The sequence below is a fragment of the Pristiophorus japonicus genome, chromosome 7 (genome assembly GCF_044704955.1).
Source record: "Pristiophorus japonicus isolate sPriJap1 chromosome 7, sPriJap1.hap1, whole genome shotgun sequence".
Classification (NCBI taxonomy): domain Eukaryota; kingdom Metazoa; phylum Chordata; class Chondrichthyes; family Pristiophoridae; genus Pristiophorus; species Pristiophorus japonicus.
This window is the reverse complement of record NC_091983.1, coordinates 167,886,118-167,910,021: the sequence shown is the minus strand read 5'-3', so window position 1 is coordinate 167,910,021 and position 23,904 is coordinate 167,886,118. Positions and strand designations below refer to the sequence as shown.

The 23,904-nt window shown below is 41.2% G+C and overlaps 1 protein-coding gene across 1 annotated transcript in view; it reads right to left on the bottom strand.

The window, feature by feature from the left end:
* The window catches only part of ube2j1 (ubiquitin-conjugating enzyme E2, J1), a 41,815-nt gene that overhangs the window by 3,852 nt on the left and 14,059 nt on the right, over positions 1 to 23,904 (bottom strand). Inside the window, exons 3-7 of the mRNA XM_070885550.1 lie at positions 21,891 to 22,022; positions 17,591 to 17,675; positions 17,001 to 17,106; positions 13,755 to 13,884; positions 13,085 to 13,219 (exon numbers count right to left, since the gene is read on the bottom strand). Coding sequence (XP_070741651.1) covers positions 13,085 to 13,219; positions 13,755 to 13,884; positions 17,001 to 17,106; positions 17,591 to 17,675; positions 21,891 to 22,022 — 588 coding nt within the window. The remainder of the gene's footprint in view (positions 1 to 13,084; positions 13,220 to 13,754; positions 13,885 to 17,000; positions 17,107 to 17,590; positions 17,676 to 21,890; positions 22,023 to 23,904) is intronic.

Genomic DNA, 23,904 nt, shown 5'->3' with positions numbered 1-23,904 from the left:
TTAGATAGAATTAATTTTTTAAAAAGCTGTTTCCAATGGCTGAAGGGTTGATAATAAGAGGGCACAGATTCAAGATGATTGGCAAAAGAATCAGAGGTGATGTGAGGAAAAACTTTTACTCAATGAGTGGTTAGGATCTGGAATGCGCTGCCTGATAGGATGGTAGTTAGAATTAATAGCAGCCTTCAAAAAGTGAATTGGATAAATACTTGGAGAAAAAAATAGCAGGGATCTGGGGAAAGAACAGGACTAATTGGATTGCTCGTCAATGGGCCAAATGGCCTGCTCCCGTGCTGTACTATTCTATGATTTAAACAATGAAAAAAAAAATCAAATAAGTAGCCTATGCCATCTTTTACCATTTCCTCCTCCCTTTTCTCAACAAAGCTCTATAGATGCATCACTGCTAAATTCTGGCCAATTATGCTTTGAATTAACGGCACAGAAACAGGCCATTCGACCCAACCAGTCCGAGCCGCCTCCCATCTTTCCTTATCTGACGATCAGTATAACCTTCCATTCCCTTCTCCCTGCTTTGCTTCTCTAGTTTCCCCTTAAATGCATCCATACTATTTGCCACAACCACTCCCTGTGGTAGCGAGTGCCACATTCTCACCATTCTGGGTAAAGAAGTTTCTTCTGAATTCTCTATTTGATTTCTTGGTGACCATCTTACATTGATGGCCTCTAGTTTTGATCTTCCCCACAAGTGCAAACAGTCTCTCCATGTCTAATCTATCAAAACCTTTCTTAATTTTGAAGACCTCTATTAGGTCACCCCTCAAGTCTTCTCTTCAGAAGAGACCCAGCCTATTCATCTTTTCCTGATAGCTATAACTTCACATTCCTGGTATCAGCCTTGTAAAATTTTTTGCAACCACTCAGTGCCTCTATATCCTTTTTATAATATGGCAACCAGAATTGTACACAGTACTCCAGCAAGGAAGATTGAGAAAAGCGTTGGTGCAATGACACAGCCCTGCTTGACCCCAGTCCGAACGTGGAATGGGTCGGTGATGAATCCGTTGGTCAGGATCATGGCTTCCATGTCATCGTCTGTTGTCCCCTGCTTGTTGACCTCTCTACGAAGGGAAATAGGCTCTTTCTATCCACTCATAATTTTATACACCTCAATGAGGTCTCCCCTTAGCCTCCTCTGTTCCAAGTGAAACAAACCCAGCCTAACCGATCTGGACTCATTGCTAAGATTCTCCACTCCCAGCAACATCCTTGTAAATCTCCTCTGTACCTTCTCCAGTGCAACCACGTCCTTCCTGTAATGCGGTGACCAGAACTGCACGCAGTACTCTAGCTGTGGCCTAACTAGTGTTTTATACAGTTAAAGCATAACCCCCCTGCTCTTGTATTCTATGCCTCGGCTAATATCGGTCCCACCTGTGACAGAGTCTGTGGCTCTCATATTGGACTGTTCAGCTACCAAAGAACTCACTTCAGGAGTGGAAGCAAGACTTCCTCGATTCCAAGGGACTGCCTATGATGATGAATAAAGGCAATAATTCCATATGCCATCTTAACCACCTTATTTATCTGGCTTGCTACCTTCAGGGATCTGTGTACATGCACTCCAAGGTCCTTTTGTTTCCCTACCATTTAATGTGTATTCCCTTTTCTTGTTAGCCCTCCCCAATTGCATTACCTCACACTTCTCCGGATTAAATTCCATTTGCCAATGTTCTGCCCACCTGACCAGTTCATTGATATCTTCCTGCAGTCTATAGCTTTCTTCTTCATTATCAACCACACAGCCGATTTTAGTATCATCTGCAAACTTCTTAATCATACCCCTACATTCAAGTCTAGATCATTGATGCAGACCACAAAAAAAGCAAGGGACCTAGTACTGAGCCCTGCGGAACCCCATTGGAAACAGCCTTCTAGTCACAAAAACACCCATCATCCATTACTCTCTGCTTCCTGAGTTTGAACCAATTTTGGATCCAACTTGCCACTTTGCCCTCGATCCCATGGGCTTTTACTTTCGTGCCCAGTCTGCCATGTGGGACCTTATCAAAAGCCTTTCTGAAATCCATATACACTACATCAAGCGCACTACCCTCATCGACCCTAATTAACTCCTGAAAAAATGCAATCAAATAATCAGACACAACCTTCCCTTAACAAATCCATGCTGACTGTCCATGATTAATCTGTGGCTTTCTAAATGAAGATTAATCCTGTCCTTCAGAATGTTTTCCAATAATTTTCCCATCACCGGGGTTAGGCTGACAGGCCTGTAATTACTCGGTCTGTCCTTTTCTCCCTTCTTAAACAAAGGTACCACATTAGTAGTCCTCTGGCACCACACCTGAAGCCAGAGAGGACTGGAAAATGATGGTCAAAGCCTCTGCTATTTCCTCTTTTGCTTCGCTTAACAGCCTGGGATACATTTCATCCGGGCCTGGGGACTTATCCATTTTCAAAGCTGCTAAACCCCTTAATACCTCCTGTCTCAGTTTATTTCATCTAATATTTGACACTCCTCCTCCTCCTCCTCGATAGTAATGTCTGTATCGCCCCTCCCTTTTGTGAAAACAGACACAAAGTATTCATTAAGAACCATAGCCACATCTCCCGCCTCCACACACAGATTACCTTCATGGTCTCTAATAGGTCCTACCCTTTCTTTAGTTATCCTCTTGCTTTTTATAAAACATCTTTGGGTTTCCCTTGATTTTACTTGCTGAGAATTTTTCATGCTCTCTCTCTGCTTTCGTAATATCCTTTTTAACTTCACCCCTGCACTTTCTATACTCCTCCAGAGATTCTGCATTTTTAGCGCTCGGTATGTCATAAGCCTCCCTTTTTTTCTTTATCCTACCCTGTATGTCCCTAGACATCCAGGGGGCTCTAGATGTGTTAGTCCCACCCTTTTTAAAAAAAAACGACCACATATTTGGTCTGAACCCTCCGGATCACCTCCTGACACTGATTTACCTTCAAGTAGCTATTCCCAGTCCACTATGGCCAAATCACTTCTCAGCTTAGCAAAGTTTGCTTTTCCCCAATTTAGAACTTTTGGTCCTGGTCTATCCTTGTCCTTTTCCATAACTACCTTAAATCTAACTGAATTATTGACCTGTAAAAATATCGAGACACAGTTTGGGGGGGGGGGGGGGGGGGAAAGGGGGGGTTTAATAGGGAAAATAAAAGTACATTAAAGGTCAGATAGCAACAATTACTATTGTCATTACATTTTAATAATGGGCAACAGCCTTCTTCCATATTATTTTACTTTAAATCTAAGCTGTTATTGTAGTAAAAACATTTTCGGAAAAGACAGTGTATTTCCTGTAACATTAGAAAGTTTCAATTACTATTTTTTGGGGAGCAGGGAAACCCTTTCCAAGGTAAGAATTAGTATTGTTTTGCAAAACCAACCCACAATATAGCAGCACTCCTTTTGATATTGTAGATTACCCAATCTTGAAGCTAAAAAAAATAGATCAAACCAACCAATTAATTAGAAATTAAGTAAAAATGTACAAGAGTTTAAACAGACAGAATTTCCTGATTTAACTTGTGATTCAGTTTAGCTTTTCTACCTTCTCTTTCTCACAACACGAGCAGATGGACTAACGTCACTAGATTTGTTTTTACTAAAACAATCTCCAGTCTTCGCCATTTCTGAACCATAGCTTATCCTGGATTTTAACCACAATTTATCTGCAAATTCAAGCTGAAGCACCCTACCACCCAGACCATCTTGGTCATGCTCCAGGCCACAGTCTTCATAACAGAGGAGTGTTATGTAAATGCTCGATCAACTAAATAATTACAGTAGAGCATACCAATAACTGGGAAAAATTACTGTATGTTTCATACACCAACTTCAATGAGTTTAGCCTGTTAACAAATATCAAAAACATTTAAGTTCTATCAAAAGATTTTAATTTCATAAAATTAGAACTATAAACTCTGCAAATTCAATGTGGTCTATCACTGTGGTTAAGACAGGATTTATTTTTTTAAGTTAAAGCTGCACTGATTTTCAGAATAGCCACCAGTTTTGCAAACTCATCTGCAATTGGTTCACAAACGAGCTGTACGGTTATGTAAAACGAAGATATTTTAAGGAATACTTCAGACAAAATAGTTCAGAAGCTCAACGGGTCAAACTGTCACTTTGAAATATTTTACTGAATAGCTTAATTGTAGATTTTAGGGTAATAGTTGAAAATAACTAAGCTAGGATAACTTGACATTAGCAGAAAGAATCATGGGTTAACTAGTAAAGAGTACCATATGTGACAAAACATCTCTGTAGAATAAGCAACCTCAGCAAGATATGACAGCTGGTGTAGAAATAACTATTCCTGCAGACAATAGACCCTTCGATGAAAATTATATCATGTCTTTAGGAGGGTATATATTTGAAATAGTTAAGCGAAGTTACCATGGATGCACAAATATAGTGGAAAAATGCTGAACAGTGCAAGCTTGGAGACAAGCGATGAGCCCAACTGTCTGTACTACAGAATCCAACAAAGCTGGTTTCTGCCATTTTTCTGAAAGAGAATAGCACATGGTGCTGTGGTTACATCCTATCCTGTGACCAAAGGTAGGTGTGCTATAGAAGGGTCAGGTAACAGATAAGATAGATTACTAAAGGGTATAAGAGTAAAAGTATACTGGTAAAAAGTGGTCAGCTGAAACTGAAGAGCTCCAGCTTGAGGCCATCAAGGCTCCATCCAGCAGGTGTGCATCACTTGTGTGTTTACTATGATTGGTACATCAATAAGATACAGCAGGAGCTAAAATCTGACACTCTTAGAATAGCCATGATATTTGGTATTTATTTTAAAAGGAAAAGGGGTGAGGATGGTTTACCTTCCTCTGGATTTTCCCCCCTTTCTGGTTCAGGCATCAACAACTAACAATCGCTTTCAAGTCTCCACTAATGCTTTTTGAGCTGGCGTTAAGAGTCATGCAAGAAAAGCCGAAGGATAACACTTTTAATGTTCTCTCTTTTACCCTCAACCTCCACACTAAAATGATCCACACTGGTAATTAAGCAACAGGTGCTCAACATCTCCTCACAGCAAAGCAGCTGGTGTCAGCAACTAAGCAGAGTGGCAGATTTAGCCACCATTCGTTGATGCTGCATGTTGTTGCACGAAGCGATGTGCATTTTAGATCAGCATGAATTTCCCTCATTTAAATGTAGCCTGATCAACTTCCAAGGCAGGAACAGATGGAATTTGTGAAATTTCCAATGGAACCACTTGATGTGGTTGCTTAGTTGGCATCAGCTAAGCAACTCACCAAGCAGGAAAGACTCAAGATGGTGGGTCACTACAGGGATGAAAAAGCATAAGAGAACATTTTTTAAAAAATGATGTCTGAAAATACAGATTGGGATTTAGTATATTGTATTTAAAGTACTTCTTCATACACCAAAGTTCTCATAGGAACAGGAGAAGGCCATTCAATTAGATCACGGCTGATCTATACCTCCACTCCATTTAGCCACCGTTGCTCCATATTCCTCAATACCTTTACCTAACAGAAATCTATCTATCTCAGTTTTGAATTTTTCAATTGACCTAGCCTCAACAGTTTTTTGAGGGAGAGTTTTCCAGATTTCCACTACGCTTTGTGTGAAGGAGTGCTTCCGGACATCACCTTTGAATGGCCTAGCTCTAATTTTAAGGTTATGTCCCCTTATTCAGGATTCCCCTACCAGTGGCAATAGTTTCTCTCTATCTACCCTATCAGTTCCGTTAATCATCTTGAACAGCTCAATTAAATCGCTCCTTAATATTCTGCACTCAAGAGAATGCAAAATTAGTCTATGCAACCGGTCTTCATAATTTAATGCTTTTAACCTAGTATCATTCAGGTGAATCTGCACTGCACCATCTCCAAAGACCAGTATATCCTTTCCGAGGTGCGGAGACCCAAACTGAAAGCTGTACTCCAGATGTGGTCCAATCAGAGCTTCATGTAACTGTAGCACAACTGCCACCTGTTTGTATTCCAGTCTTTTTGAGATAAAGGCCAACGTTCCAATAGCCTTTTTTATTATTTTTTGTACCTGTCCAACAGACTTTAGTACATGGACCTCTAAATTTCTCTGCTCCTTCATAGCTCCTTACCATTTAGAAAATACTCTGATCTATCTTGGGTCCATAGTGGGATCTCACAGTTCCTCAAGTTCAACACCTACCAGTTTTGCCCATTCACTTAATCTATCAATGTTGCATTGCAACTTTCAGGTCCCATCTACACTACTTGCTGTGCCACCTAACTTAGTGTTGTCAGCAAGCTTGGATATATAGCTCTCTATTCCTTTATCCAAGTTATTGATAAACATAGTCAAAAGCTGAGGCCCCAGTACAATGTTCTGGAGACACCACAAGTCATATCCTACCAACTGAAGTACGTATCAATTATCCCAACTCCCTGTGTCCTATCTCCTAAACAATTCCCTACTCATGTCAATAGGTCTTCATTCAGATAATCAAGTAAAACTAGAGGGAGGACAGAAGACTGGGAAGCTTTTAAAAGCCAGCAAAGAACGACTAAAAAAAATGATTAAGAAAGGGAAGATAGGCTATGGAAGTAAACTCGCACAAAATATAAACACAGATACAAAGAGTTTCTATAGGTATATAAAAAGGAAAAGGGTAGCTAAAGTAAATATTGGTCCCTTAGAAGACGAGACCAGGGAATTAGTAAGGGGGAACATGGAAATGGCAGAAACTCTGAACAAATATTTTGTATTAGTCTTTACGGTAGAGGACACTAACAATATTCTGACAGTGGATAGACTAGGAGCTATGGGCAGGGGGGGAGGAACTTAATTCAATCACAATCACTAAGGAGGTGGTACTCAGTAAGATAATGGGACTAAAGGCAGATAAATCCCCTGGACCTGATGGCTTGCATCCTAGGGTCTTAAGGGAAGAAGCAACAGGGATTGTGGATGCATTGGTTGTAATTTACCAAAATTCCCTGGATTCTGGGAAGGTCCCAGCAGATTGGAAAACTGCAAATGTAACACCCCTATTTTTAAAAAAGGAGGCAGACAAAAAGCAGGAAACTATAGACTAGTTAGCCTAACATCTGTGGTTGGGAAAATGTTGGGGAGTCCATTATTAAAGAAGCAATAGCAGGACATTTGGAAAAACAAAATTCGGTCAGGCTGAGTCAGCATGGATTTATGAAGGGGAAGTCATGTTTGACAAATTTGCTGGAGTTCTTTGAGGATGTAATGAACAAGGTGGATAAAGGGGAACCAGTGGATGTGGTGTATTTGGACTTCCACAAGGCATTTGACAAGGTGCCACATAAAAGGTTAGTGCACAAGATAAAAGTTCACAGGGTTGGGGGTAATATAGTAGCATGGATAGAGGATTAGCTAACTAACAGAAAACAGAGAGTTGGGATAAATGGTTCATTCTCTGGTTGGCAACCAGTAACTAGTGGGGTGCTGCAGGGATCTGTGCTGGGATCCCAACTATTTACAGTCTATATAAACGACTTGGAAGAAGGGACTGAGTGTAACATAGCCAAGTTTGCCGACAATACAAAGATGGGAGGAAAAGCAATGGGTGAGGAAGACACAAAAAATCTGCAAAAGGACATGGACAAGCTAAGTGAGTGGGCAAAAATTTGGCAGATGGAGTATAATGTTGGAAAGTGTGAGGTCATGCACTTTGGCAGAAAAAAATCAAAGAGCAAGTTATTATTTAAATGGAGAAAGATTGCAAAGTGCTGCAGTACAGTGGGACCTAGGGGTACTTGTGCATGAAACACAAAAGGATAGTATGCAGGTGCAGCAAGTGATCAGGAAGGTCAATGGTATCTCGGCCTTTATTGCAAAGGGGATGGAGTATAAAAGCAGGGAAGTCTTGCTACAGCTATATAAGGTATTGGTGAGGCTGCACCTGCAATACTGCGTGCAGTTTTGGTTTCCATATTTACGAAAGGATATAATTGCTTTGGAGCAGTTCAGAGAAGGTACATTAGGTTGATTCCGGGGATAAGGAGGTTGACTTATGAGGAAAGGGTGAGTAGGTTGGGCCTCTACTTATTGGAATTCAGAAGATTGAGAGGTGATCTTATCGAAACGTATAAGATTGAGGGGCTTGACAAGGTGGATGCAGTGAGGGTGTTTCCACTGATGGGGGAGACTAGAACGAGAGGGCATGATCTTAAAATAAGGGGCCGCCCATTTAAGACAGAGATGAGGAGAAATTTCTTCTCTCAGAAGGTTGTCAATCTGTGGAATTCGCTGCCTCAGAGAGCTGTGGAAGCTGGAACATTAAATAAATTTAAGACAGAAAGAGACAGTTTCTTAAACGATAAGGGGTTATGGGGAGCGGGCGGGGAAGTGGAGCTGAGTCCATGATCAGATCAGCCATGATCTTATTAAATGGCGGAGCAGGCTCGAGATGCCGTATGGCCTACTCCTGCTCCTATTTCTTATGTTTTTATGTTCTAAATACATCATTGGAATGCTTAACTCAATCAATATAAAGTTTTCAGATATCGAACAGTTCAAATGAAATCACAGTTAACAATCTGTGTTAAATGGTAATGTAAGGGGAATGGAGGCTGCTATGATGCGCACATACATGACTGGCAAAGGTTGATCTAGGCAAGAAGTACAGAAAAAAAGTACAGATAGGATAAGAAAACATTCTGGCTGAGAATTTTCTCCAAGTTGTTGCTTAACTTAGCCAGAAGGGTGGGGGAAACCCCATTGTGCATGTAAACAGAGCTTCTGCCGCACTTCTGGCTAATTACAACAATGGAGTAGGAGCTGCTCTGAGGAAATTCCCAGCCCGTGGATCTTGGAGGGGTGGGGTGACAAGGAGAAGAGGAATAGTAAAGGGAGTGTTTGAAGATACAATCAAGGGTGGGCATCCAGCTACAAATACGTTTTTACTTGTGCAAAGTTTTCCTGGAATTTGAATTTGCTGCTGCTCACCAGAAATGTATCAGAAACAGGAGCCTGATACTTCCACAATGGAGAATTTAACATGCTGCCACCCTTCACCTAAATTAAAAGGTGCTATATAGACTGGTCTCACCAGAATGGTGACTAACTTACTGGATCAAAACCTAGTTGCCCAAAATTGTTTTAACCAGTTTACTGGCACTGTGAAGACAATTACAATGAAACAGGCTAACCAGTTAATAAAGGCGAGGAACAGATGTAGCTGCTGATCTTTACAATTTATGTTGTTGCCGATATCTGAGATTCTAGGTAGTGGACAGCCAAAGGTAGGATGCTGCTGATGAGCTGCTTGGGTTTGGCTGAACATCTGAATTGATGAAAAATCAGGCAACAGCACCTACATCAACAACTACTTTCTGGTGGATCTGTTTAATTATAAGCACCTGCGCTAGAAAGCAGGAAGAGCAAAATACACATTTTTTTTTTTTTAAAGTGTCAATTTGCAGCAGGATGCCAATCTCATAAGTTAGCTCCATGGAAGACCTAGACGAGCTAAGCTTGGGGAGAGGCTGCTGGATTCATGCATTGTCTAGTGTCTGCAGAAATTTTGATGAGAGCAGGGTTGAAGAGGCCATCTCTGAGAAAATAGGTGAGGGGAGAAACAAAATAGTCCAAACAATGGCTTGGGAGTTAAAGGGGTTGAATGGACTTCAACACTATTTAATAAAAAATTGTGATCTCAAAGATGAGGATGTGATGAAAAGACATTAAACTAAACTAAAAGTAGTTAAGAAGGTGAAAAAAGACTTAGAAAAGGGTCACAAGAAAATAAGAGAAACTGATCTAAAATTAAAACAGAAAATAATGGCAAGACACAGTGTCTCCCAGTTGCAAATGGGGAGAAAAAAAAACCAAGCCAACACTCATCATGAGCACTTTGTTTTGAACAGAGTTTGTACCCAAAACATCATCTTCCCTAGACACTGAAACACCCTTGCTGTAAAGAAAATGGAAGATGTAACTAAGGTCTAAAGTTATTGCAGCCAATGTTAGGACCATGAGTTTCACACTGCCCTAGAGAAAGATGAGATACAGTTTCTGAAACTTGCATTGAACCTGGAACAGTGTAGTAGACCAAAGATGAAGAGGTCAGAATGGGAATGGGAGCAGCAGTTAAAAGTAGCGAGGTGTTTAGCAAAACGATCACTTGGTATGAATTTAGTCTCCCCACTGTAGAGAGCAGCAAATAAGCATACTAGATTTCAGGAAGTACATCAAATTGCTGCCTTGCATGGAAATATTTTCAGCCTGGACGATATGGTATGAGAGGAGGCAAATAGACAAGTGATGCATTTTCAGTTTCATGGATAGGTACCAGGAGAAGGGCCACTAATTTAGGGATGGGTATTAGAAGAATGAGCAAGGGTATCTTGGAAGGAACAGTTCCTCTGGAAAGCAGAGAGGGAGAGAGAGGAGCTATGCTTGGTGCTGAGGTCATTATGTAAGTGGCAGAAAATGATCGAGCAAATGTAAAGGGTGGCGGTGTGGAAGGTGAAGACAAGGAGCATCCTGTTGATGAGAGGGGGAGAGAGGGGATGAGGGCAGAGGTTTGGGAAATGGGCTGGTTAAAGATCCGATCACCTACTGTAAACCTTAGCTGAGAAAAGGATGTTTCAAAGGCTCTGGTGGAAAGTGGCATCAGAAAAAATGTAACAGAGAGATGATGATGATCCAGGCAGTTGGTGGAGGCAGTGGCTTGTGATATATATTGTCATGCACATAAACTTATGAAATAATTTCAGGATGAGAAGAGAAGAATCAAAAATAGACCACAAAAAAGGTAACAGATGGATGGGATTTAGAAGCAGTGAATGAAATTCTCAGAATCGGAGGAAAGACAAGACGAGGCTCGAGTGAAGCATAAACTCCGACATGGACAGGTTGGGCTGAATGGCCTGTTTGTGCCGTATACCCTTTGTAATCGTAATCCAATTGCAAAAAGGAGCATCCAAAACAATCATCAATGCAGCAAAAATGAAAGACAGAAAGAGCTCCCAGTAGGATTAGAACAAGAGAATTCTATATACAATGCAAAAAAACAGGCGCAGCTGCTTCCCATGTACCTTTAATCTGGAGGCAGTGACTGTAATTAAATATTCAAGCGAAGATCTAGTTTAACCAGAGGAGAGTGGTGGTGGAAGGGGACTGGCTGGGTCACTGTTCCCAGGAAGGAGTGGAGGACCTAAAGACCATCCTGGTCAGTAATGGAGGTGTCCATTATGATCAGAAAATCTACGGTGGCAGCAGGTCTGAGAGGAAGCATGGATGCAAGTGAGTAGGGACTGGACAAGGCAGGAAAGAACAGAGTAAGAAAAATTAGTTTAGTTGGACTTGACAAACAGATCAGTCGGCTGAGGCAGTGCATCCTAGGGATGAGGCAAAAACATGCTGCATGTGGTTAAGGAACAATGAGGTTGGAGGCAATAGGGCTGCAGGTAGTAGGGGGGAGAAGATCGCCAAGAGTGGAGATCAGTAATAGTTTGGAAAATGACGACTTGGTGTTCAGTAATGGGAACATGGTTCAGAGAGCAATAGGAGGCAAACAGTTGCCATTCAGCCTCAGCCAAATATAGATCCTTGAAACAAAGAACAGCATCCTCTTTTATCAGCAGTTTTTATGATATCAGGGTTGGATCAGAGAATGGAAAACTACCAGGTCAGAGAGGGTTAGAATAGAGTTAGTAAGGGGTGGATGGCCATTCTCAATGAATAGAAAAAGATAAGCGACCAGAGAGGTGTCCAGATAGTTTTGGGAATCGAATGGAGTAGAAGAAAGCAAGTCTGAGTAAGTAATTAAATGAGACAGCTAGACAAGTTGTCATTATTATGCCTTCTCCTGTAAATATAAAATTACAGAAGTATTAATTTAAACTTTACCCACTCTTTTAGAAATACATAGAAATATGCTTTATCTAATATGATCAGACACATATTAGCAGCGCTATTTAGAGAAATATTTCTTTGCCAATTCAGTGTCTGATCCAAATTGACATCATATTAATCAGTTTGAATCAGCTGCATTAGGTATCCTCTATGGAAAAATTGTGTTAAGCCACACAAAAAAAATGACATCTATTTGCCATTATGTACATGGCAAACAAAAATTTCTGAAATTGCCTCCAGGACAAGAACCACAACAAAAAAACATTTCAACCATGATCAATTCAGAGCATGTAGAGACAAGCCAGCAGTGCATGCACATGTACATGTACAAAAAGCTGAAGGCAGTAGAGGTCAGGGCACTTATTTTGGTGCCACTGTACTATGAAGCCATACTTTAGTATAAAAGAGTGCTGTGGTTACAAAGATTTTTTTTATTCATTCACAGGATGTGGACGTCGTTGGCAAGGCCATCATTTATCACCCATCCCTAATTTCCTTGAGGTGGTGGTGGTGAGCCACCTTCTTGAATACAACTGCGGGCAGTTAAGAGTCAACCACACCGCTGTGGGTCTGGAGTCACATATAGGCTAGACTTCCTTCCAAAGATGGTAGATTTCCTTCCCTAAAGGATGTTAGTGAACCAGATGGGTTTTTTCGACAATCTGGTAGTTTCATGATCACCATTACTATTAGCTTTTTATCCCATCATTAATTGAATTTAAATTCCCTAAAGGTGAGATTTGAACTCATGTCTTCAGATCATTTGTCCAGGCCTCTGGATTACTGGTCCAGTAACATAACCACTATGCTACCGTACCCCAGTAAGTGGATTAATTGGACTAAATGTTCCACCTCTAGGCACTGACGTGACCCCCACACCCTAAGGGGTGCAAAATTCATCTAAATAAATGGCAATCAAAAGATGAACAAAGTAGTTGGTGAGATAGTATCTGTTAATTTCATTTCTAACATTGGGTTTCATAGTACAAAGGCATTACAATGTGTTACTACATTGATATTTCCTGATAAATTGATGTGCTAAAAGGCCAGATTAAGATTAGGTTAATATAAATAAATGTTTTTTTACTCTTGCCCTCAGCTCATCTATAGTGAAACCGTTCATATGAATTATTAGTCTCCATAAAGACAGATCTGCTCAAGGAAAACTTGATGCACAGGTGAGGCTAAAGATAAGAGACAAATTGATTTACACACCTCTGTTACAGCTTCTGTTTCTGGATTGGTGTGAGTGAATGGAAGTTGATGGGGGACTTCAACATCTTGGTTTTCACTTTTTATTAGTGCTGGAGAGGGTTCAGCGACAACACTGGTAGCAGAATTCGTCTCTGTCTATTGAAAGATAAATATTGCAGTTACAATCTTGAAACAGTTAACTTGGATCAGTTGGTAGCACTCTACTCTTATCTCGGATTCAGAAGTTGTGGTTTCAACTGCATTACAGGACTTCAGCACATAATCTCACTCAACACTTCAATGCACCAATGAGGGAATGTTGCATTGCTAAGTGCCGTCTTTTGGATGAGACACTAAACTGAGACCCTGTCTGCCTATCAAGCGTACAGAGCAGGGAACCCTGGCTAACATTCCTCCCTCAATTAAGACTAAAAATACATTAAATGGCCATTTATATCATTTGCTGTACGCAAATCAATGAAAGGTAGTCCTTTCCTTCACCGCTACAGATGAATTATTTTAGAACTTTTCAAAAAGACAAATAAGGCTTACAATGTCAGAGTTTCCAGAGAATATGCAAGCCATCCACTCCTTTGGTTTACAAGGTAACATGGATGGGCGCAACTAAATGCAAACTAATATAAAGAAATATTTAATAAATACTGTATATATTTTATAAAAGCCAACATACCTTAAAACTGATTTGCTTTGCTAATTCTTTGGCCTCCACATCAGCCAGACTTGGAATGCTACTTGCTGTGCATGGAAGCAGGGCTGTCCTCATGTGAGAACCACAATTTTCACAGTTAAAGTCTTGTGACCTAAATTGTAAAAACATTTGCTGTTAAAAGGCAATACACAAAATTCAGTGAAACTCATGGCCCTTTGCAATCTGTTTATTACAATAGCAGAGACAATCAATTTAAATAGTGGGTTGTGGCATATTCTCATATAAACATTTGGTCCCTTTCTATACTAGCTTTAAGTCTGTAAATTCCAAAACAAACCGATACCAGGGATGGTAAACTATAATTATGAAAAAAAGACTTGAAACACTAGGATTATTTCCACTGAAGGAGGGAGAATGTTAAACTTATGAAGAGTTCCATAAGGTGAATAGGTAAGACTGTTTCCTCTTCTTGGGAATGTGAGTGACCCCTTCCTTTTTGTAGCAGTTAGCTGGGGCTTTGCAATTGTATTGCGTACATGGATTAAACTGAATGCATATTGGAGTACCATATATAGAGGTTAAGTTTGGAATAGATTCAAATTATAATTGTATCCCAAGTAATTCACAAATTCAAATCCACATTGGAGTTTTTGCATCCTTCATACACAACAGAAGAGCCAATGTCAGATCTGCTTGATGAAAGCAAGATGGAATTGAGAATGTGAAAATCCTGGGAATGTTTGAAAAAGAATAATCTCAATGAAAAAGTTATAGTCTTGCATGCAATTATAAATCAAATCACAACAGGAATCATCATCATGAGCCAAGTTTAAAAAAACTCATGAGAAACATCGGTAGATGCAGCTCAAGGCTATGTGCCGAGGAGAAAGACCACCAAATGCAAAATGTTGACAAGACCCTGTTGCTTCTATAATCTACTGCAGCACATCATCCCCTTCCCCACAAAACCCTAGCACCACTGATGAGTGAGGACCTCAGCCTCATCAACGAGCACCGTTCAACCTAATGTATAAAACTTTCGAAGGATGCATGACCCTCACTGTGGTTGACTGCAACTATTGTAAAGCATATTCTGTGAAATCATGTTCTAAGAGTATGAAAACTTTTGTAAAAATAAACAGTATAAAATAAAACTTCAAATATCACTCATGAAAGAGCAAATTGCTACTTAATAAACTTAACTTTGAACAGAAGACTATCTTCTGCAGTCCCAGCAAACTTACCTCAGCTACAGCAATTAGCATTTAATTGACATTAGAATTTGCTTATTTAGAGCAGTTGTCCACAGAAAACAGTTGAAAAGGTAGAGGCTTCAGTTATATTTTGGGACTACAAATGAAGACTAGGTTAAACAGCTCCATTTTAGGAGACTACATTCCTCAAAGCAGTCCCTTACACCCAATTAGGAAAAGGTTATCAAAACTTAAACATCTTAGTGGTTACACAATACATTGAGTATTTCTTGGTATAATTACCGTTATTAGAAAATTACACACCCTTTCATTTACAGTGAGCATCACAATGACAGATCCATGAGCACTTGATAACATCACACTCACCAACACTATATGACGTAGCCAAATTCTAGTGGACAAAAGTAGAAACATAGAAAATAGGTGCAGGAGTAGGCCTATCGGCCCTTCGAGCCTGCACTACCATTTGATAAGATCATGGCTGATCATACCCTCAGTACCCCTTTCCTGCTTTCTCTCCATACCCCTCAATCCCCTTAGCCGTAAGGGCCATATCTAACTCCCTCTTGAATATATCCAATGAACCAGCATCAACAACTCGCTGCGGCAGGGAATGCCACAGGTTAACAACTCTGAGTGAAGAAGTTTCTCTTCATCTCAGGATAAGGGGTAGGCCAGTTAGGACTAAGCCTGTGTCCCCTGGTTCTGGACTTCCCCAACATCGGGAACAATCTACCCGTATTTAACCTGTCCCAAACCATCAGAATCTTGTATGTTGCTATGAAATCCCCTTTCATCTTTCTAAGCTCCAATGTATAAAGGCCCAGTTGATCCAGTCTCTCCTCATATGTCAGTCCAGCCATCCCTGGAATCAGTCCGGTGAACCTTCGCTGCACTCCCTCAATAGCAAGAACGTCCTTCCTCAGATTAGGAGACCAAAACTGTACACAATATTCCAGGTGAGGCCTCACCAAGGCCCTGTACAACTGCAGCAAGACCTCTCTGCTCCTATACTCAAATCCCCTAGCTATGAAGGCCAACATACCATTTGTCTTCTTTACCGCCTGCCATACCTGTATGCCAACTTTCAATGACTGATGAACCATGACACCCAGGTCTCGTTGCACCTCCCCTTTTCCTAATCTGCCACCATTCAGATAATATTTTGCCTTCACGTTTTTGGCCCCAAAGTGGATAACCTCACATTTATCCACATTATACTGCATCTGCCATGCATTTGCCCACTCACCTAACCTGTCCAAGTCACCCTGCAGCCTCTTAGCATCTGCCTCACAGCTCACACCGCCACCCAGTTTAGTGTCATCTGCAAACTTGGAGATATTACACTCAATTCCTTCATCCAAATCATTGATGTATATTGTAAAGAGCTGGGGTCCCAGCACTGAGCCCTGCGGCACTCCGCGAGTCACTGCCTGCCATTCTGAAAAGGACCCATTTATCCCGACTCTCTGCATCCTGTCTGCCAACCAGTTCTATATCCACGTCATTATATTACCCCCAATACCATGTGCTTTGATTTTGCACACCAATCTCTTGTGTGGGACCTTGTCAAAAGCCTTTTGAAAGTCCAAATACACCACATCCACTGGTTCTCCCTTGTCCACTCTGTTAGTTACATCCTCAAAAAATTCCAGAAGATTTGTCAAGCACGATTTCCCCTTCATAAATCCATGCTGACTTGGACCTATCCTGTCACTGCTTTCCAAACGCGCTGCTATTTCATCCTTAATAATTGATTCCAACATTTTCCCCACCACTGATGTCAGGCTAACCGGTCTATAATTACCTGCTTTCTCTCTCCCTCCCTTTTTAAAAAGTGGTGTTACATTAGCTACCCTCCAGTCCATGGGAACTGATCCCTAGTCACGGATTAGCTCACGGAAACAGGCACCTGGGATGATAAAAACAACTTGCATTTATTTTGTACCTTTAACATAGGAAAACATCCGAAAGCCTTTCACAGATACTACGAAATAAATTAAATGAGAATTTTAAATTTGAGACACTGGTAATAGACACAACAAAATCTTACTTTTTGGCTAGTGCTTTCCTCTCATCAGGAGTATAATCCAGAGAACCGATAGCTCCTTCTCCCTTTGTTGGCATGAACCCAATAATGGCCAACAATGCAGTCCGTACTAGGAACAAATACAATATCGTGGTTTAAAACAGCTTCTTTCAAAATGAAACAAAAATAAATCAGTATATTTGTTTCCCATTCTCCCTCTGTGTCTATGTCCATACTACACAACACAATAAGCTAAGGGGTCAGGCAATCAAATGGACAAAGAAAACTCCATTGCGAGATCGAGAAAGTGCACAACTGCTTCTTGCGGCTCACATTAGTATTGGTGGATGGGGCGGGGGGGAATAGGCAGAGGAGAATCTACCTAGTATCTGCTCGAAAACGTGCTACTGTGGCCGAGCTAAAATTGGAAACTCAGGAATTAGATGTAACCCTACATGTACCACTCCATAGTATATTGTGCTGGAACTAATACTGTGCTGGAACTAATACTGTGTTACCACACTAGGCAATACGATACAATTCTAGTGACCAATGCTACAGCTGTTAAGAGATGATGATTTAGGTTTATGACCTCGATTCTGGGTGGTACTCACTGCTCCAGGATGGTTGCCAAGTTTCAGGATGATGCCCTGAGATGCTCAAACAAATCTTCTTTCCTACTTCAAATCTTCCATTAGGCTGAAACAGAAAAAGACCTGGTAAAGTAGCACCACTAAATAGTAAATACCTGCTTGCTGTCAACTGTTCTCAATATTTCTTAAACAATCATAGTGAAATACCAAAATGCTTCAGATTACCATTAGAAAAATCTTTTAAACTCTCAAAACTGTTCTTAGCAATTTCGATTATGCAACACAACGGTGCATAATTTGGTTCTCTTCGACAACAACTTTTATTTATATAATGCCTTTAACGTAACAAAATGTCCCAAGACACATCACAGCAGTGTTATAAGACAAAACAAATAAATCTGACACTGAGCCACATAGGAAGAAATTACAGCAGGTGACCAAAAGCTTGGTCAAAGAGGTAGGTTTTAAGGAGCATCTTAAAGGAGGAGAGAGAGGTAGAGAGAGGCACAGAGGTTTAGGGAGGAAGTTCTAGAGCTTAGGGCCCAAGCAGCTGAAGGCACAGCCACCAATGGTTGAGCAGTTATAATCAGGGATGCTCAAGCAGGCAAAATTTGAGGAGCGCAGACATCGAGGGGTTTTCCTTAAATATGCCACAAAAAAAACGGCTGGTGGGGAAAATGGAACAGTAGGAAGTGCTCTTTGGAGGATGAAAATTGTTAGGCAGGAAAAAATTCCGCTTCCTACCCTAACATCCCTCACTTTGAGGAGGAAAGAAATTCAACCGCCTCTCCTCACCCCATCCCAAAAAAGTTAACAGATAGCATTTTTTTTTAAGTCACTTAACATAATTATCAGCTTGGCTCAGTTGGTATTGCTCTCACCATCCAAGTCAGAAGGTCATGGAATCAAGCCCCACACAGGAGCTTGCATACATAATCTAACTCAACACTTCAGTGCAGTACTAACATTATTGAGGCATTAAACAGAGGTCCAGCCTGCCTGTTCAGGCGGACATAAAAGATCCCATGGATCTTGAAGAGGAACAGGGTGTTTGCCAAATGCCCTGGCCAAGATTTATCCCTCAACCAATGGCAAAGAAAATTACTGCTCATATATCACATCTGTTATTTGTGGGACCTTGCTGTGCACAATTGACTGCCGTGTATGTCTACATAACAGTGACTGCTTTTCAAAATTAATTCATTCAATGACTGTGAAAAAACACACTGAATGTATCTATAGGTTTGAGGACTTATAAAATGAGCATTGTCATACATTGGAGAACATAAACTTAAAGGGTTGACGGTGGATAGGCAATGGCAGACATTTAAAGTTCACATGGATGAACTTCAAACAATTGTACATCCCTGTCTGGCGTAAAAATAAAACGGGGAAGGTAGCTCAACCGTGGCTAACGAGAAATTAGGGATAGTGTTAAATCCAAGGAAGAGGCATATAAGTTGGCCAGAAAAAGCAGCAAACCTGAGGACTGGGAGAAATTTAGAATTCAGCAGAGGAGGGGGAAAATAGAGTATGAGAGGAAGCTTGCCAGGAACATAAAAGCTTCTATAGATACGTGAAGAGAAAAAGATTAGTGAAGACAAATGTAGGTCCCTTGCAGTCAGAATCAGGTGAATTTATAATGGGGAACAAAGAAATGGCAGACCAATTGAACAAATACTTTGGTTCTGTCTTCACTATGGAAGACAAATAACCTTCCGGAAATACTAGGGGACTGAGGGTCTAGGGAGAAGGAGGAACCGAAGGAAATCCTTATTAGTCAGGAAATTGTGTTAGGGAAATTGATGGGATTGAAGGCTGATAAATCCCCAGGGCCTAATGGTCTGCATCCCAGAGTACTTAAGGAAATGGCCCAAGAAATAGTGAATGCATTGGTGGTCATTTTCCAACCTTCTATAGATTCTGGATCGGTTCCTATGGTTTGGAAGGTAGCTAATGTAACCCCACTTTTTAAAAAAGGACAGAGAGAGAAAACAGGGAATTATAGACCAGTTAAGCCTGACATCAGTAGTGGAGAAAATGTTGGAATCAATTATTAAAGATATAAGAGCAGTGCATTTAGAAAGCAGTGACTGGATCGGTCCAAGTCAGCATGGATTTATGAAAGGGAAATTATGCTTGACAAATCTTCTAGAATTTTTTGAGGATGCAACTAGTAGAATGGACAAAGGAGAACCAGTGGATGTGATGTATTTGGACTTTCAAAAGGCTTTTGACAAGGTCCCACACAAGAGATTAGTGTGCAAAATTAAAGCACATGGTATTGGGGGTAATATATTGATGTGGATAGAGAACTGGTTGGCAGATAGGAAGCAAAGAGTAGGAATAATATACGGGTCCTTTTCAGAATGACAGGCAGCGACTAGTGGGGTACCGCAAGGTTCAGTGCTGGGATCCCAGCTAGTCACAATATACATTAATGATTAAGACAAAGGAATTGAATGTAATATCTCCAAGATGACACTAAACTGGGTGACAGTGTAAGCTGTGAGGAGGATGCCAAGAGGCTGCAGGGTGACTTGGACAGGTTAGGTGAGTGGGCAAATGCATGGCAGATGCAGCATAATGTAGATAAATGTGAGGTTATCCACTTTGGTGACAAAAACAGGAAGGCAGATTATCTGAATGGTGACAGATTAGGAAAAGGGGAGGCGCAACGAGACCTGGGTGTCGTGATACATCAGACATTGAAAGTTGGCATGCAGGTACAGCAGGCACTGAAGGCGGCAAATGGCATGTTGGCCTTCATAGCGAGAGGATTTGAATATAGGAGCAGGGAGGTCTTACTGCAGTTGTACAGTTCCTTGGTGAGGCCACACAATATTGTGTACAGTCTTGGTCTCCTAATCTGGGGAAGGACATTCTTGCTATTGAGGGAGTGCAGCGAAGGTTCACCAGACTGATTCCCGGGATGGCAGTACTCACATATGAAGAAAGACTGGATCGACTGGGCCTGTATTCACTGGAGTTTAGAAGAATGAGGGGGAATCTTACAGAAACCTATAACATTTTGACGGGATTGGACAGGTTAAGTGCAGGAAGAATGTTCCTGATGTTGGGGAAGTCCAGAACCAGGGGTCACAGTCTAAGGATAAGGGGTAAGCCATTTAGGACCGAGATGAGGAGAAACTTCTTCACTCAGAGAATTGTGAACATGTGGAATTCTCTACCACAGAAAGTTGTTGAGGCCAGTTCGTTAGATATATTCAAAAGGGAATTAGATGTGGTCCTTACAGCTAAAGGGATCAAGGAGTATGGAGAGAAAGCAGGAATGGGGTACTGAAGTTGCATGATCAGCCATGATCATCTTGAATGGTGGTGGTGGTGGTGCAGGCTCGAATGGCCTACTCCTGCACATATTTCTAAACAAATATAGATCAGCTCTTTCCTATGCTTTAGCAGCACTGATTGTGAGCAAACAGCTGAATATAACTGGGACAGATTAAGCTTATAGTCCTCAGGACTCCGGAAACACAGGCTTTACTACTTAACCCTCATTTATTGGTGAAAGGCAGAACAAGGTGGATTATTATATAAAGATCATTAGGGACGATGCTTACCAGACACATGTAGAGGGAGTGTTAAAATAATCTCATAATAGGCGACACTCTGCCATGTCACTTTCCTTAGTGCTACAGCACTTTCACCCCCAACCAGTGGCATTTCAAACGACACCGACAATCTGCTCTCTGCTCAAACTGACGCTCACAACCTACTAGTTCAAGAAGAAAAGCCTGTGCATGCCTCTCAAATCGATATGATAGTCTAGCAAGCCTGATGGATGCTAATGTATTTTTCATGCTAGTGACTGATCCAACGGCCAGCATAATAACTGAATGCAACACTTGGGAACATTAAAACATACTGCACACCACATCATATGCAATGCACGTTAGCATCACTATCACATAACTCATTTTAAAAAGGATACTAAAAAGCTGTTAAGCTGCTATGTAACCAGCCACCATATTCTGTACACAAAAGTTCTCTGGGAATGACAAGATTTTTGCCTTCTCGGAGAAGATCCTGACCAAGACCTCTTCATATATGAAATCAGGACACAAACCTGGAACAATCCACTCTGTGGCACTACACAATAGTAAACTAACCCAAGAACCCAGTGAGTTTTAGGTGAAGGGAACAAAACCATAAAATAGAATGCAACAACCAGAATCACATCGGTTACACTAGCTGATCAACTGAAGAGTAAGGACTGTTTTTATGCAGCGGTTCCATTGCTCTGAAATGATAGGACCTTAATTATCACATTGCTTTGCTAAGAAACCTAAAACGCTCTTACCGTTAGAAGAATAATGCTGGGTGGTTTCATGGGATATTCTGGTGGAAGCACAATTCGGCCATGGTAAACACCACCATCAAAATCAGAGTCTGGAGGACCCCGGACAGTGAAATGCCATTCAAAGAGATTATCCTAAAATCAACAAAAAAAAACAAAAGTAAAAAATATTAAAAATTGCTAAATGGAAATCATATCATTTTGTTTAAATTATGAGGTTAAGTCATAAGAAGCAAAGATAAGTCACACTGTACAAACATGCCATTTAAGTACCTGAAGGAAAACATTTTGCAGGGCTAAGCGGAAAAGAACAGAGGAATGGAACTAGCTGAAGTGCTCTTGCACAGAGAGCTGGCACAGGCTCGATGGGCCGAATGGCCTCCTTCTGTGCTGTAACCATTCTATGATTCTATTTATCTGCAATATGTAAGCTTACATCCATTGAGGGAGATAAGCAATCGATACCCTAACTTTTACAAACCATTATTGGGTTACAATGCCCGGAGTTTGCTCTCAGCGGTGAAGGAACTGCTTTTGCCGTTCGCCTCGCTGATAACTGCCCACAGACATTTTGTGGGTTTGTCAGGGGCGCACGCTAAAGGGGATCTATGCCGTCTATTAACAGACAAAGCAACAGTGAGGCTCTTCACCCAATCAGATCAAAGTACCTGCACTGAGACACCTAGGCTGGAATTTTGTATGGGAAGGCGGGTTGGGGAGGAAAGCGATCAGCCGGGAATGGGGGTGCTCGGAGGATCAGCAGGAGTCCGGCAGATCGTGGGTCAACCACCGGAGGATTGTGACCGGCCTCTCTACATCTTTATTTGCAGGGGTGGGGGGAAAGAGAGGAGGAGGAGGTGCCTTGGAATGCGGTCGGAGACCTCATGTGGGAGCGGGGTGTCTGCAGGGGCGGGGTTTCCATCGCGGGGGGCTGGGTTAGGTATGGACCCTGGATCCAGGAGGTAGGTATAAAGCCACTTACCTTTTGGATGCAGCAGTCCCAACCTTGGTTTCATTGCTTTATTTCATGAAGTGTGTGAAACCTGTCCACAGGTAGTTAAATTTTAAATTCAAAATGGGGGGGGGGGGGGGGCGGGGTAACTGCTTCTAACCTCATTACAATATTTAAATTGAGGCAACATCCCCTGGCAATGTGTTGGTCTCCCGCAACCTGTCCCGCCTCTGGGGAAACTGGACGTGGGCGAATTGGAGGCGGGATCAGGTCGGGATTCACATTTTTTAAACGATTTAACTATCCCTACGCTCCAAACCCATCCGTTTTTTGATGGGAAAATTCCAGACAGAATCCAAACCAGGGTAAATACAAATTAGATTTAAAAGATGTAGAGAAAGTGAAATAAAGGTTGGGAAATAAAGATGGGATTAAGGGAGAGAGATAAGAAACAAAAAGAAAAAAAAATTCAATTTTTTAAAATCTGCAACATTACTTTTTTTCTGAGGGAATGAGACTTCACACTAGTAAAATAAATTTTTCAAGGCGAGAGAAGTTGTTCAGCAATAATTATTAGTTATTACGCTATTTAAAAACTCACTCACTCCTAAATGCTCCAGCCCTCACCTTTTCCGCCGTCTTTAGTGTGGAATTAGTGGGCAAGTACCCCAGTTTCACGCCATTACAGTGATCTCAGAGCCGTGTCTATTGGTGAGGACTGCAACAGCGCACCCTGTGGAGGAGCAGAGAATCTGACAGCAACTTCTGGATTTCCGCATTTAAATGCCCATGTGCGGACACAATTTTGCTGTCAGATTTACCTTGTAATAGTGGGATAGTGCGGGAAGGTGGAGTTGAGGCAGATCAGCCATGATCTTATTGAATGGCCCACCTCTGCTCCCATTTCTTATGTTCTTACATAGCGGTCAAATTAGTATCTTTATTGCAACAGTACTTATTTAACGACAAGATTTCTAGTTATTCTTTCACCAAAGACTTTAACAGAATCAAAACTTCTCATTCTGGAAAAGGCTACATAAAGCTGTCCATGTATAAAAACAGTCC